This window comes from Cucurbita moschata, unplaced genomic scaffold (genome assembly GCF_002738365.1).
Source record: "Cucurbita moschata cultivar Rifu unplaced genomic scaffold, Cmos_1.0 Cmo_Scf00005, whole genome shotgun sequence".
NCBI classification, from domain to species: domain Eukaryota; kingdom Viridiplantae; phylum Streptophyta; class Magnoliopsida; order Cucurbitales; family Cucurbitaceae; genus Cucurbita; species Cucurbita moschata.
In genome coordinates, this window is record NW_019268521.1 from 814,088 (window position 1) to 830,138 (window position 16,051).

The 16,051-nt window shown below is 36.1% G+C and overlaps 1 protein-coding gene across 2 annotated transcripts; it reads left to right on the top strand.

Moving 5' to 3' along the window:
- The first annotated feature begins 1,814 nt into the window (after positions 1 to 1,814).
- LOC111443603 lies at positions 1,815 to 11,356 on the top strand. 2 transcript variants are annotated; one of them, XM_023081498.1, is made up of 8 exons: positions 1,815 to 1,983; positions 2,253 to 2,350; positions 4,978 to 5,033; positions 8,086 to 8,171; positions 9,441 to 9,815; positions 9,954 to 10,175; positions 10,267 to 10,391; positions 10,611 to 11,356. In XM_023081498.1, the coding sequence occupies exons 3-8, from the start codon at positions 5,019 to 5,021 to the stop codon at positions 10,808 to 10,810; spliced, it is 1,023 nt and encodes a 340-aa protein (XP_022937266.1). In that variant the 5' UTR covers positions 1,815 to 1,983; positions 2,253 to 2,350; positions 4,978 to 5,018; the 3' UTR covers positions 10,811 to 11,356. The 2 variants fall into 2 exon arrangements, with proteins under 2 accessions (XP_022937266.1, XP_022937265.1); XM_023081497.1 differs by lacking the exon at positions 2,253 to 2,350 and having other exon boundaries at positions 1,816 to 1,983.
- Positions 11,357 to 16,051: the final 4,695 nt, after the last annotated feature.

Genomic DNA, 16,051 nt, shown 5'->3' on the forward strand with positions numbered 1-16,051 from the left:
AAATTAAATTAAATGTCAATCACAATCAATTCCGGCACATATTCATTATGAATCTCTATTCATAATTAAAATATTTAAATCTTATTTAAATATCTCCAATTCTCTCATTTTGTTTAATTCGTAATTAAATGTTAAATATATAGTATATATTTAGCACATATTCCCTTATTTCAGTTCGAACACTTCAAACTCACTTGTCACACTATTCTAAGGTTTAGTCCGATATGAGCTAGTAAGGGGACTTAATGGACCTACAGATCATGAGCTCTAATGATCCGAGATTAACCGACTAAACTCATTAACCTTTTAACCAACATTCATTAACTACTAGGACACTCCACTATAGCCTAGTAGTTGCACTCCCCTCCCTATAGATATATTTCTGTCCATTTGATATAACCATGATTAGTAAGTCGATCCTTCACAGGTTGTTCGTAACTAGAGCTGGGTCAATCTACCGTTTTACCCCTAAAGTTACTTCTTGTTACTTAAGTCTCATTGATCCTCTAATGAACAATTGGTTTGTGGTCCAACCACTAAACTGAATCCCTCTCAGGCCAATGAGAGGGTGGGGCCCCTTGTTCAAGACCTGGAGTCAGTACTTAAGGGAACAACCTCTCTACTATCCGTAAAAGTGGGTAGGAGTGGATTCCATCTTACACCCTATGTCCCCAGCTATTCACCTAGTCTTACCCCTGAAATGAGAGGCTTATTGAGTCGGCGAACTCGGGACACTCTCACCCATGCAAATCTAAGGATAATTTCGAATAAACAGGAGTTCATAGTTAGCTCATGATTAAGATCGAGTTACCTAGGTCATCGAATGAAAAAATCAATCTAACAGTAAACGACATTATAAAGTGAGAGTGGTTTTCTTCATGGTCCGATCTTATGCAATACTCATTGCATAGGACACCCCCTCTCACATGTCTTCACATGTACAATTTAGTGATCACATTGTTTATATCATATACAAAAGTGGGCCGCCTCGGGATAAGGTACTCAATCTTATCCCTGTACTATAGATCATTTTGACTATATACTTGAACTTGAACTACTTTTATGTCTCTACATATAGTTCAAGTAATCATACTATAGTCAGTGTGTTCTTAGTTTATTGGATTTAGATTAATGATCGTAAAATTCATTTTATTCAATAACAATCTTTGCTGAATAAACATCAATAATAACTTTATTGAAAATCGAATATGTTTTTGTTTACAAACTATGAGTTTTAGGACATAAAACCCAACAAACTCCCACTTGGACTCAAACTATAGTGGGGTTTTATAACATTGAGTAGAGAGAAAAACATAAATACAATGAACTTGGGCATTACATACCCATGCAAAGTGGAAGGAGTTGTTTTACCAGATTTAATAAATGAAAATGTTGGGATCTCATGCATCGGGGAATTTCTACTTTTACGAAGGTACGGACGCGTACGTTATGAAAAGGAAAATAATCATTATGTTTATCATAATGCTGCGACAATCACTATTCCTATTGGGTGTCCCACAACACCACCGAGCTAGCCCGATCACGAAAATGGGCTCAAGAGATATATGAATCGACTGGTGGGTCCAACTCGCACGTGTGAGCTGTGTGTAGAATAGTAAATTAACATCCAATTACCCGCTTAGGATAGTCGCTTAAGGGAATACATATTTAAATGATAGGTCCCATTCATTATTGTATCTAACTCCAATAATCAATAGTGAAGTCCTCACGAAATATTTTTCCAAATACTCAAGCCACGTGTTAGTCATAGACTATTTTTATTTTATTTTACTGGGGTCTATTTTAGTTTTTGTTAAATTGTTTCAGTTCCTTCTCCCATAGCCCAATTGCCATTTTCTGAAATACGAAATAAGCCTGTATAATGGCATTCAACTCTTAGGTCTCTTGAAGTTGCAGCACTGGAGTAGCCAACTGACAGAGAGTAACATGAACCGTGTTCTCTGAGAGGGAAGCAAAGAGACGGTAAGATTCTTGGGTTTTGTTTTGAGACGAAATTCTTTTCATTTGGACCATTAAACTTGAACTTCTCGACTCTTTTTTTTTTGCGATCTGAAGCGTTTCGCTTATTTTTAGCCTTATTTGAATCAATTGGTTTTTGATTTTTGTGATGCGTTTGGCTGCTGCTCTCTGATTCACATTGTTTATGTTGAAATGGTGAGATTCTTTTTGGATTCTCGTACTTTGATTTTCTTCTGATGAATTCTCCTTTCCTGTTCCTTCAAGCGCTTTAGCTGATTTAGAATTAGGGTTCTGTGAGATGAGAGCAAATGCCCAAGTTGGGCCACATAAGAAAAGGGTGCTTTCACCTGTAGGGGACATAGAAAAGGAGGTTGGTGTCTTTTCCACGAATATTCTTTGATTTATGATGAGGTTTTTCATAGTAGGGCTTTTGAATTCTTGAAGGGGTGGTACGTTAAGGCCATGTTCAATAGATCCTTTACCTCCCTGGGAAATGTGAGATGCCATCTGAATATATTGAGAATTGTTATCTAGAAACTTTGAGGGTATGTGCATTGCATAAATAAATAGCTTTGTGTACGTGCATTGCATAAATATATTGAGAATAAATGGCTTTACTAGTGTGGGGTTTATTGCTAGTGTGGGGAGCCAAGTCAATGAGTTTGCTTCATTTGACAATACCACTGGGGTAAGGTCAAGGCTTAATTCGGCTCATTCCGTTGTTTCGTTACCTTTAAGTTCGTACCAAGTTTCAAGTCTCAAAATTTGTTGACAACAATCCACGTTTCTTTGATTGTGGTTTTTTTTTTTTTTTGCTATGAGAGAGTCGGTACAAAAGTGGATACTGTAGGGCTAGCTTGGTGTCTTCCATCCATGGGTCAGTCTAGAATGATGTGCTTCCTCCATCACCCACCCTATGGTGAATTCACCCACCCTATGGTGAATTCGATTGGTGATGAGATTTTGATGTTACATTATGTACTTCCATGGCCCCTTTGCAGAAGATGGAGGAGGTGGTGTTTTTTTGCATGAGGTGGGAGTATATTTAGCGTTTATAAGTTTTCTCCATAAAGTGTTTTCTTTGTGATGATATCTCCAGATCCATTTTGCGATATGAGCTTTGTTCTTCTTTTTTATCGAGAAAAGGCCGATTCCTCCCTTTTCTGCAAGGACATTTATAATATTCCATTGAATAAGGTGTGAGCTATCTATAGTTTTTGAATAATCTTTCTATAACCGAAGCCACTTTTTATGACATTTCAAATAGAGACATGTAGTAAGTGGGGAGGTTGGACAATGTGGCTTGTATTAGGGCGAGTCTTCCTCCTTTTGAAGTATAGCATGATGACCATGTTGACAATCTTCTTTCTATTTTTTCAATAATATTTTGGAGAGGTTGATTTTGTCTAGAGAATCCTTCAAAAGTCTTTACCTTTTAAATCATGTTTTTTTTTTAATTTTTTTAATTTTTAATTATTATTTTATATGGAAGAGGCATTTGCCAAATTAGAAAAGAGGATTGTATCAACCGCGAATTGAAGGTGGTTGATGCTTAAACCTTCGTTGCCAATCTAAAAACCTTTTATCTACTCGTCGTATTCTGCTTTTGTTAGGAGGCAACTGTGGCAATCCATTACCATTATGAAAAGAAAAGGGGATAGTGGATGCCCTTGTCTAAGACCCTGTGGGGCATAAATCTTCTCTATTAGTCTTCCATTGATGATGATGGAGAAGTTTGTGGATGAGATGCATCCTTTTATCCACCTCCGCCATTTTGAGCAAAAGCCTTTTGCCACTAGAATGTTGTCGAGGAAAGTCCAATCGACCTTATCGAAGACCTTTTCCAAGTCAAGTTTGATGACTACACCTTTTTGTTTTTTTCTTTCCCATTCATCTATGAGTTCATTTGCCATGAGGGATGTATCGAGGATTTGTTGCCCCTCTACAAAAGGCTGTTTGTTGCCTAGTAATTATGAAAGGGAGAACCTTTTTAAGACGTTCTGATAGCACCCTTACTATAATTTTATGTAGTTTGGTCGTAAGATTTATGGGGCAAAAATATGCAACAGTGCAGGCATCCAATTTCTTTGAGATCAAACAAATGTATGTTTCATTCAGGTTGCCGTTGATAACTCCATTTTGAAAAAAAATCTTTGAAACTCTCATGATATCGGCTCCAAGAAAGGACCAACATTTAAAAAAACAAAAAATTGAGGTAAAACCATCTGGTCTTGGAGTTTTGTCGGAGCCCAGGTGCTGAATCATCCTCCCCACCTCTTCTTCCGTGAAAGCAACCTCGAGGGAGGCAGCTTGTTGTTGATTAATAGGGCTACAATCAAGATCATGGGAAAATTCGAAGAGGGCATCGTCCTTTGTACATAAGGACGTAAAAAAGGACACAAATTTGAGACAATTTCATCTTCATTTACTAATCTCAGCCTTGTTACTTTTTCGTTTCTTTGTATCCATGATACGATGGAAAAATTTGGAGTTTATGTCACCCTCCTCTAGCAATCATTTTTACATTTTTGTCTCCAAGATTGCTTTTCCTTTGCTGCCAACCGAAAACCTCCTTGTTCCATTTCATGTTTTTCAAAATCAAAAGTTGTGCGAATGACTTTACCGATTTTGTGTGAGGATAACTTGGTTCGAATTTGGTTGATTCCTCCTCCACTTGCTTCTCTCAACAATCTGAATGTCTTATTTTTCTCTGGTTTTTGACAATGTCAATTGTCAAGTCAACAGGTTTGTTTGTTAATCTCTTTGTTGCTTAACTCTCTGAGAGGAGAAAACATTGCATTGAATTTTGTTGAAATACCAGTGGTCAATGTTTGTCAAAACTCTCTAATAGTCTAAAATGTCATACCCAGTATGAAATTTACTCATTGCAGTCTGCTTGCTGTTGCACATTGGGATTTAGATGGCTCTTTATGATTGCTAGACTTTGTTGTATCAGGTATATTGATTATATAAGTGGATTTTGGTTTTTTCTTTCAGGTTAAAGGAAGGTTTACTTTGTAGATCCTCACGCATTGCAAATGGAAGCAGGAAAGGTTAAGATAGTTTTATGTTGATTAAGAAATGGAGAATTAGTTTGTGCGAGTGACAGCTTTTTCTTTTGTTTGCTAAACTGGTGGTTTTGTTAACGTTGTTGTTAACAAAGATTCGTATTGAAGTTTGTTTGTACGTGCTCCGCTTTTGTCTAAGATCACTAAGTTTTTCACTAAAGTATTCTAATGGATGGTTGTCTTGTGATAAAAAAGCTCTAGTACCTATGCCCAAGGCATCAACCTTTAGAGCTCAAATGTGGTTCTAAGACCTCTTTGAGCCCTCTAAAAGCTTTGTTATTCCTCTGTCCCAAAAGACCTTACAGAACAGTGCACACCCCTGCTTACCCCAAAAACGTTCGCCTCTCACGAAAAGTAAGATGGAGAAGGAACTCCTTGATCATCTTTTTGCTACTCCTATGTCTATCCAAGTTCAAGTCAAATTCAAAGAAAAAACTCCAAAGAACACGAGCTTAGTCACTACTCCAAAATCAGACAATGCTAACACAATTATTTCTCAGGGTAGCAAAACTATTGTCCTGTTTGTTAGTCCAACAAAACCTACCTCTCTTTAGGTGATCGTTCCAAGGGATGGCAATAGTACGAAAATCTGTAATGAATTTAGATAAAGATGTGAAGCGTTGATATTATTATTTTCTCGGTTTTAAGCTTTGGCTATTCATGATAGCTTGATTCTTGATTGGATCTATGGATATCCCTTTGTTACATATGATAAACTCTAAGAATGTATCTTCAGGTCAATTGTCATCAATTGTCGAAGAAAGAAGGAAGGTTAAAATTCGAATAAAAAGGTTTATGTATTATGGATTTTACTTGGAAGAGTTAGTATTTTGAATTGTGTTTAAAGACACTCTTCCTTTGTTTTGTACCCGCAATGGTGCATTCTTTGCAAGACGTTTTCTGTGGAATAGCAAGTTTGGGGTCGTTGGATGAGTTCGTTTGGTGTTATTGTGGCGCACAATAGAGATGGGCAGTCTTTGTTGGAGGTGGTGCTTTTTAATCCTCTCTTTAGGGAGAGGGCATAGTATTGTGGCATGCTACCTTCTCTGCTATTTAATGGGGTATTTGGCTTGAAACAATAGGAATTTTAGAGAGGTTGAAAAAGTGAGGGGGGTGGTTTGGGGGTAGCAAGGTTTAATGCTTCTTTGTAGGTACCGGTTGCTCGTTTTTTTCTTTTTCTATAATTTAAAAATTATGGTCTTGGTCTTGATCATATTCTTTTAGATTATATTGTGAGATCCCACATCGGTTGGGGGAAGAATGAAACATTCTTTATAAAAGGTGTGGAAACTTTTCCCTAGCAAATGCATTTTAAAAACTTTGAGGGGAAACCTGAAAGGGAAACCCCAAAGAGGACAATATATGCTAACGGTGGGCTTGGGTTGTTACAAATGATATTAGAGCTAGACATCGGACGATGTGCCAGCTAGGAGGCTGAGCCCCAAGGGGGGTGGACACGGGGTGGTGTGCCAGCAAGAATGCGGGGCCCCGAAGGGGGATGAATTGGGGGATCCCACATCGATTGGAGAAGGTAACAAGTGCCAGCGAGGACGCTAGGCACCTAAGAAGGGTGGATTGTGAGATCCTACATCGGTTGGAGAGAACGAAACATTCTTTATAAAAGGTGTGGAAATCTCTCCCAAGCAGACGTGTGGATTTGTTAATGAAAGTGTCATGAGGTGTTGCAAGTGTTCCTCTTTTGTTCGGCTATCAATTAGAGTATCATTGAAATATACCACCATGAATTTGATAATGAAAGGATGTAAAACCTGGTTCATAACCCTCATGAACGTGATAGTAGTGTTGGATAATTCAGAGGGCATTGACAACCATTCAAAGAATCTGGTGTTTATCTTGAAAGTTGTCTTCCTTTATCTCTTCGCCTTATCCAAATTTGGTGATATCTCTAATCAAATCTTGCACCACTAATTGATGAATGAAATCAGATAAATGAGGGATAGGTAACCTGTACTTTACTGTAATCTTGTCTAGTGTCAGATAAAAGAATTACCTTCTTCCCTTCCAAAGAAACTAATAAGTGTTATCTCGCCCCTTATGATTCGTTCGGTTCCAAAACCGAAAATAGAGCTTGCTGTTGGTTTCTTGTCTAGTGTCCGGTATAAGAATTATCTTCTTCCCCATCCAAAGAAACTCTTAATGGTTATCTTACCCCTTATGAACTTGCACATCATATTGCCATGGACATCCCAACGATATGTGACATGTTTCAATGCGTCCTTACAGTTAATACTGAGGCTGTACAAATTTCATCGACTTAAGCCTGACCTCCCTTTCAAATCCTATTCACTTCACATGGGATCGAATGAGGATCAATTTTCAAGTGAAGTAATTGGTTACCTTTCGAGAAACAATGTTCTCGTTGCTTCCATGGTCAATGAATATGTTGCAAACCTTCCTATTAACGGTGCATCTTGTTCTAAAGAGGGCATGCACTTGTAGGTGGGAATCCAAAGTAGGAGTAAGGAGTGTTCTTTATAGGATACACGAAAGTTGCTCACCATCATTGGGTTGTTTATAACAAACCTGTGCCTCCATGTGTTCTTCACCTTCTTGTTCCTCCATGGTCTTGTTCCCCTATCATTGTGAGATGAAGAAGAGCTTCCAACCTGAAAATTTCTTGGCCTTTTCTTTTACACTCTTCCTAAAGTTACTGTTAACTCTTTCCCAAGTGATATTTTTTGTGCATGAACTCCTCTGTTTTATGGATCTTTGTTCTTCAATTTTTTCTTCTAATGCAACAGCATACGTGATATAATAGAGTGGCTGTATGATGACTTTCTTTCTTATATATTCCCTTACCCCATCCACGAAACGTGTAATCTGGTGTTGTTCTAGCTTGGCTAGGTTATGTCAGGTGCCTAATCTATGAAATTCCTGAGTAATTAGCTACCGAGCGTGTTCCTTGTTCTGGCTCGGAGAGGATCACATTACTGACATTTTATTCTGAAGAACACTTTCATATCTGCAGTTTGTTTGGTTCTTAGATTGTCAATAATATCCATTTTTAACACTGCAGGTTGATATTTGTCAGCAATGTGGAGACACTGGTTTTATTGAGGCTTTAAATTATTGTAAAATATGTCGGACTTATCCTATCCATCGGTATGCATTACTAATCATTGGTTTTGTATATTTTTTTTCGTTATATCAATATCATTGGTTTTCTATTGTTAGATGAATCAAATTGTTTCATGTTTTATACTCTTGTGGACGCTTGACATCCCATTTTTTTTTTTGTTTTTTTCGAGGGAAAAAGCCATATACATATACATATACATGCGTACGTATATATATTAAACAGAGGATCGTGTACATTGTAGCACTATATGAACTACATAATTGGTAAAAAGGGTATTTTTTTCAATGATAGGAATTACAAATTTTTGCTCAATGCACCCAGAGGTACATTGTAACGGAACAAACCCACCTCTAGCAGATATTGTCTTCTTTGAGCTTTCCCTTTCGGACTTCCTCTCAAGGTTTTTATAACGCATCTGCTAGGGAGAGATTTCCACACCCTTATAAAGGGTGTTTTGTTTTTCTCCCCAACCAATGTGGGATCTCACAATCCACCCCCCTTCAGGGTTCAACGTCCTCGCTGTCACTCGTTTCTTTCTCCAATCAATATGGGACCCTCACCAAATCCACCCTCTTAGGGGCTAGCGTCCTTACTGGCACACCGCCTCGTGTCTACCCCCTTCGGGGAACAACCTCCTCATTGTCCGGTGTCTGACTCTGATACCATTTGTAAAGGCCCAAGCCCACTGCTAGCAAATATTATCGTCTTTGGACTTTCCCTTTCGGGGTTTCCCTCAAGGTTTTTAAACACATCTGCTAGAGAAAGGTTTCCACACCCTTATAAAGAATGTTTTGTTCTCCTCCACAATCGATGTGGAATCTCACATACATGATGAGACAAATATATTTTTATTGGTAATCTTTTTCTTTGAAAGCTTTTTCCTTGGTCCACCAACTGTTGTAGGGCAAACTCCACCTGCCTAGTCATGGTTAGCCATTCAAGTTGCTTTAAGAACATTGATATGAGTTTGAACAACTCAGCTGTTACAGCGTCACTTCCTAAACAATTAAAACGTGGCTACAAAGTGATTATGCTTATCAAATTATGTATAGCATTGATGAAGTAAAGGATTGCATAAATGGGATATTTATGTGCATATGGAAAAAATTGCTTTCTTATGGTTCAGTTTATGTTTTTTTTACCCTTTTAAAAAGGTGAAATCTAAACTGTAAATGGAATAATTTCCTTTGGTTAGGGTAATTATGTTCTTGGCTAAAAGCTTGTTTGAAATGCATTTCATTGTAAATCTTACTGCAATTTCAACCTTCACTCTTTATCTTTCTATTATGCAGCTATTGCTTGGATAAATTGCCAAAAACTTTTGATGAGTATGTTACTTGGTTTTGTGAAGATTGTGAGGCAACAGTGGCGCCAATAGTAAAATCTAAAGTTAAATTAAAAGAGAAAAAGCTTATCAAACGACTGAAGAAGAAATGGAAGGCAATGATGAAAAGGAAGGCGAACGATGATAAAAATCAAAGTAGTCATCCTCTTCAACTTCCCGACACACATTGCAGCGGAGAGAATGATACAGCACCTGGAGGGCCGGGAGAGCTAGTTCGTGAAGGTGGAACCAATCATGATGAAGTCGCTGCATCGTCTGATACATCTGATTTCTTAAGGCACAACTGTTATGTTGCACAACCTATAGTCGATCCGGTTTGGAGGTAAGAGCTTTTTGTTTATGTTTAATTTTATTTCAAATTAGCCGGTGATTGATATTGGGGCAGTGTGCCGGTTCTTGAGATCATAGATGGGGTCTTCCCGTTACAAATGAAGTACAATTCTTATTTTGGTCGTGACAGGGGAACTTTAGAAGTTTGGAACCAAAGTTTTGGTGGAGTTTGTGTACTTGTTGCTCATATGTCTAGCTTAGCATGCTCGAAAGTGTATGAGGAGGCAAAAATATTACCCGAGTTACTTTCCGTTGAAATACTTCGTAGATCCGATATATGGCCGAAAGGGTTCGAGAAATTGGGGCCAACTGATCAAAGTATTGCTCTTTATTTCTTTGCAGAAGGGGAAAGGTGAAGAATTTATGCTTCTAAGTCCACTTCTCTCTGTCTGTCTGTTTCCTGCTTCTATTCATGAAAATGTGTATTCTTTTTATTGTTATAGAAGCCAAAAGGCGTTTGATCTTCTCATCAATTCAATGATGAGCCAGGACCTAGCCATGAAGACTGTGTTGAAGAATGCAGAGCTATTAGTTTTTACTTCGTCCGTGTTACCGATGCGATATTGGAGTAAGGCCACATGAACTTTTTACATTTTTCAGTTTGTTGGTTCATTCTCGGTACCGGGGATGACATATATTGATCGACTTCAAGTTTCTTTTCGTTAAAGATGTAACTTTTTGAGTTCTTATTTGATTCATTCTCGAACTTTTCGTGCGATTCATTGAGCAATGCCATTCCAGCATCTTGTATGATTATACTTAAAGCACAGAGCAAATTCATTTACAGGATTTCAGACGAAGTACTATTTGTGGGGCGTCTTTCGTGCGAAGCGAGCTGCACAACCGAGAAAGAATGTGGCTTCTGAGGAGAGAACTTTTACTGAGTCATCACCTTGTATACAAAGCCCTATAAGTCCTACAAGCCCTTTAAGCAACACCAGTGTTCTTCATTCTGGGTCGCTTCGTTCTTGCTCGCCTCTACCATGACTTACTGGTTAACCAAAATGAGTCTGGCTGTAGATTCAAACTCAGACATTACTCTCAGGACCGACAAAATTCCGACCAAAAGATGCAGCTGAAGAATTCAGACTTGAGGTTGGGAATGGTGAGAGCTTGAAAGAGGATCAGTAGATGATGAATCTGTCTTGTCGACGATAACGGTCGTTCGGAGCTTCAATGCCATATGCTAAGGGGGAGAGGAGCGGCTGAACAGTTCTCCTTTAAACCAAAGTCCACATTAAGTTAAGGGAAGTGCCTCCCTTTACCAGACTTTTGCAGTTTTTTGATGATTTTGTGGGGGATGGCTTTCGTGTTGTGGCTTTATTCTTACCTATTTGTTGTGAATCTCTATTAACATAATGTGTGTGAAGCCTGGTCAGGGTTGTTGGTGAGTTAGCTGAGGGTTGGTTCCAAAGTGGAAGGTTATGGTTCTTGTAGTTATACATTTTATTTAGGTTAATGGCTATTCTTATTGGGACAATAAAGTCGTTCCAACACGTGAGGTTGAAGATTCAAACTTCTAAGTTGTCGAGGTTATATGTTGCATTGTTGTGGCAAGCTATTTTGTGGACGGTTTTGCTTGCTACATAGAGTATGATTGGCTCTTCTGCAGGTAGATTTTAACGTGTTAGATTTGTATTAGGTGATAAGCTCCTTCCCCTCTCCGTTCTTTACTTTTATCGAAAAGAAGAATCTTCAGTCAGATCCTAATCAATATCGGATCAATATCAAAGAAAGTTTACCTTTTAAAATCTGAGAAAGATGAAAGCGAAGATGAATGAGACTTAATGCTGTCCCAATGGTTGGCTTCGATTAGATTTTGAAGTTTGGCTCTAGCTGATAGACTAATAGTAAGCTTGACTAAAGCCTGTTTGAGAGGACTTACGAAAGTTGTTTATGGAATATGGCAACTAAGCCCCAGGCATGGTTGGGTGACTTGGAACTGGTTGAGACATTGCCTAACATTTTAGGAAAATTGGCCAAATATGTTTTTATTATAAAAATGGCTATTAATAATAGATGACAGGTTGTGTAAGATGATTTAATGGTTTAATATATCCCTAGCTTTGAGGGGTAATTACGACACAATGAAATTTATCTAAATAATCAAATCAGATGAGGTATAACTTGGTTAGGAGGAAGCACTTATACGCTCAATGAAGTGTTCTAAATTGTCGTAAACAAGTACTTACAAATATTTTTTGGTCGGACTGAGGTGAAAGTTCTTCCTATTATGTTCATTAAAGAATTAAGTTACTGTCAACAGGAACTTGCAAATAGGCTGGTTAGAAGTCAAGATATCGTTCATTTTCTTGTCCCTTCTACCATTTTACAAGACAACTATTTGTTGAAGTGATATCAGATAAAAAAAACCTAAGATTAGATATTCATATGATTAGAAAAACAATAATTATAATGGGTATTTAAACAACCTTCCATAATTTTTTAGATTTACATGTATGGCAAAGAATTTTAATTATGAGTTTCATTTATTTATTTCCAATTTTACCCACCTTGGTTAGCAAGTGTATCATGAGCATATATGATATATTTTGTATTTTTGTATATTAGTGAACTAATATACTCACTAGTTGTATAACTTATTATATAAGTTATACCACTAATATACCAAACTTATAAGTCAACATGCACTTACTATGGACCAATTTTTCATATTGGTAACCATTATCATTGTAATATTGCATAAGTTAATGTGAGTGTATTACTCACAATTGTTAAACGCCAAAAATATCTAAAAAAGTATCAATAATATATCAGTTGTAATGATAGTGAATTACCCACAATTCAAATATGAATAGAATCTATATATTGTGTATTAATAATATGTCGGTTGTGTATCAGGAATGTACCAATAGTTTATTGTTAATAGTAGTATGTGTATCAATAGTATATCAGTTGTGTATCAGGAATGTATCAATAGTTTATTGTTAGTATATTAGTAGTATACTAATATTAACTCAAAGTGTAATTTTAAATATAATATTATTATTAGTGTATGAGTAGTATATTCTTGCTCATTTGTAATATCTTTCGAGTATAACATTAGTGCATTAATAATATATGTGTATATCAATAATACACTCAATATAAAAAGTATATCCATAATAATAGCATACAAATGTTGCTATACAAATGTTGGGTAGATTATTGATGTATAAATAGTGAAATGTAGTCTATCATATCAATATTAATATTGTATGTATGGTTAGAATTTATACTCTAAAAAACTTCAAATTTTTAATAATAATTGTGATTATCTATTTGTAGTTAGTATATTATTCCTGGTAGGAAAAATTCAAGATTATTATTGTAATTTTGAACACAATGTCGTGGACATAGAATAGTATTATGTTCAAGTAATAATCTAAAAGGTCTATAGTATATGGCTGAGGTTGGTTGCCTTGTTTGCGTAACACCACTTTGTAATTGTTACAAATAATTTGATACAAATCGTTCATGTGGAGATATGTGAGTGAGGGTATCCTATAAAATAAGTTTGTATAAGATTGAATCAAGAAATATTTAATCTCTCTCTATAAATCCTTTAATTGAGAAAATTAACATTTTACAGGATGATCATATGCAACTCGACCATAATTCTAAGTGAGTTGACCAAACAGGGAGTTGGGAATATAATTTCAATCTGTATAGACATGTAAGAGAAGGTATCCTACCTAACAAGTTTGTATAAGATTGGACCACAAAATTTTTAATCTCTTTATAAATCTTTTAATTGGGAAGATTAATATTTTATAGGATAATTATATGCAACCCGATCTTAATCCTGAGTGAGTTGACCAAATAGAGAGTTGTAAACATAATTTCAATCTGCTTACCTTGGAGACTTGACGAAATAGTGACTTGAGAACATACTTTCGTGAGATGAATTTATTCATTTCCTTATAGTATAAGCAGATGAATAGTTCTCTCAAAGTACTAATTATAGGCCTCACTCTCTCATTCCCGCTTGAGAGCAACTTGGTTTATGGTTGAATCATAAGCAAATTGTTCATTAGAGAATCATTGACACTCAAGCATAAACGGTAATTACAGAGATAAAATGAACTTTTGACCTACCAGTAATCTTGACTTACTTGTAATGGTTATATCAATATATACAACTGGTTATAATAGTAGGCATATTGAATGGGTTACAAATTTTATTCTCTCCTCATGCAAATCAAGGAACAAGCCCCGGTAGCTTTTATAGTTTACTCAAGATTAAGATTCCTTGTAGCTTTTATAGTTTACTGAGGATTAAGAGTTTATTGAGGATTAAGATTGAGTCATAATGATCATCTTGTGAAACATTAATCTTCTCTATTAATGAATTTATAAGAGATTAAATATTTTGTGATCCAGTCTTAGATAAACTCATTAGATAGGATAACCCCAACTCACATGTCTCCCCGTAAATGATTTGGATTAAATCATTTATAACAATTACAAAGATGATTATATCAATAGTATGATCACAATAAGACACTCAATATTATCCATATACTATAGACCCTTTAGTTAATCATTTGAACACAATTCTCTTATATGTCAACCACGCTCTTCAAAACTATACTAATAACCTTAGATGTTCATACAATGGATAATATTAAATTGTAAAATAATTAAAATTATTATTAAAAAATATATAATTAATTAGGAGGCTTTAAGACATAAATTTCTGCATCTCATTCGTGATTTGGACTAACTTGGGTACTAACAAGTGGTGTTCACCTACCTCATCTTAGTAATCAAGGGTTGCCCCACAATAACTTCAAATGATGTCATGTTAGTAGCTACTTGGTAACTATTATGGTAGGTAAACTCCATCCAATGCAATTGAGTATCTCAACTGCCGGTAAAATCTAGTACACAAGTTCACAACATTTCTTTTGGAGTCTAATTCAATAATTTTGTTTGACTATCTGTTTGGGGATGACTTTTTATTTTTTTACTCAAATCAAACCATCATATGTCAGTGCATCACACTCCACGCGCCCTGACAAATTAACTTTCTTATTTTCAAAGGCAACAATACTTTAGGGATGATCTCTATAATCACTTTGTTTTACAAAAACAAATAATGGTGGCAAAATTCTCAGCCAACCAACTCGTGTCCAAAATTACATCAATATGTGTCATATCTAAGAATATAAGGACCACCTCTAATAATTGACCATACACCAAAGTATGAACGAGTCCTTAAATAAGATTAAGGCGACCATGTAAATCGCAAAAAGTAGCCACTGACATGGGACCTAGGGTATAGGTGATCATGTGTTGTTGAAGGTGGCTCCAATAAAGAGAATTTTAAGTCCTTGATTTATGGGATCGTTTGAGGTTTTGGAGTAACACCTAAAAAAATTAAGGAAAGGTTATTGTTTTAGGCATTTTTTGGAGGAATTTGGAACAATTCGGATCGGAATAGGAGGTTAATTATGCAAGAAAAGATGAGTGTTAACGAGAGGAAGTAGCTATTTGGATTAGCCCACTTTATGCTTGCCCATTAAACAAGCATGTTTAGAAATTAATATCAAGCATATGTATGACTCGGTGTATTTGTGGTTAATGTAGATGTAGCAGTCATGTTATAATAATGCATTGTCTTTAATTTTTTTGCCCAGAGACGTCACTACATACTTACTTTTAATAGTATATGCGAAAATTTAAATAAAACATTTTAAATGGAACTATGAACTTACATTTAATTTAAAACATGAAAATAAAAATAATTGTCTTTAAACATGAAAAATGAAATAAACTACCTATCAACTACTAAATGAAATTTAAGAACTATCTTGACTTCCATGACTATTCCAACATTTGCTGTTATGCGTGCAAGAGAATTTTACCTTTACTTGAAAAATATAAGGATAGCATGTGACTTGAGTATTTTAAGACATACTCAATAAGTCATCTCACTGTTCAGGTTAGTAATGTAATCACATACATGTAATGATAAGACCTATCTTTTAAAACCGTAGCATGGCCTTGGATTCTTTCCAGTTTTGAGCAGGGTTGGATGTGTGTTACTTCCTCACACACGACCCATGCATGCGCACATGGATTCACTAGGAGGACTCGTATACATACCTCCTGGGCCTGGCTTGGTCAGGCACAACACATTAAACGTCACCGGATGCCACAACAAATGAAAGGTCTGCATAATATCATGACAAACATAAATATCGAAGGTATGCGTTCGTACTG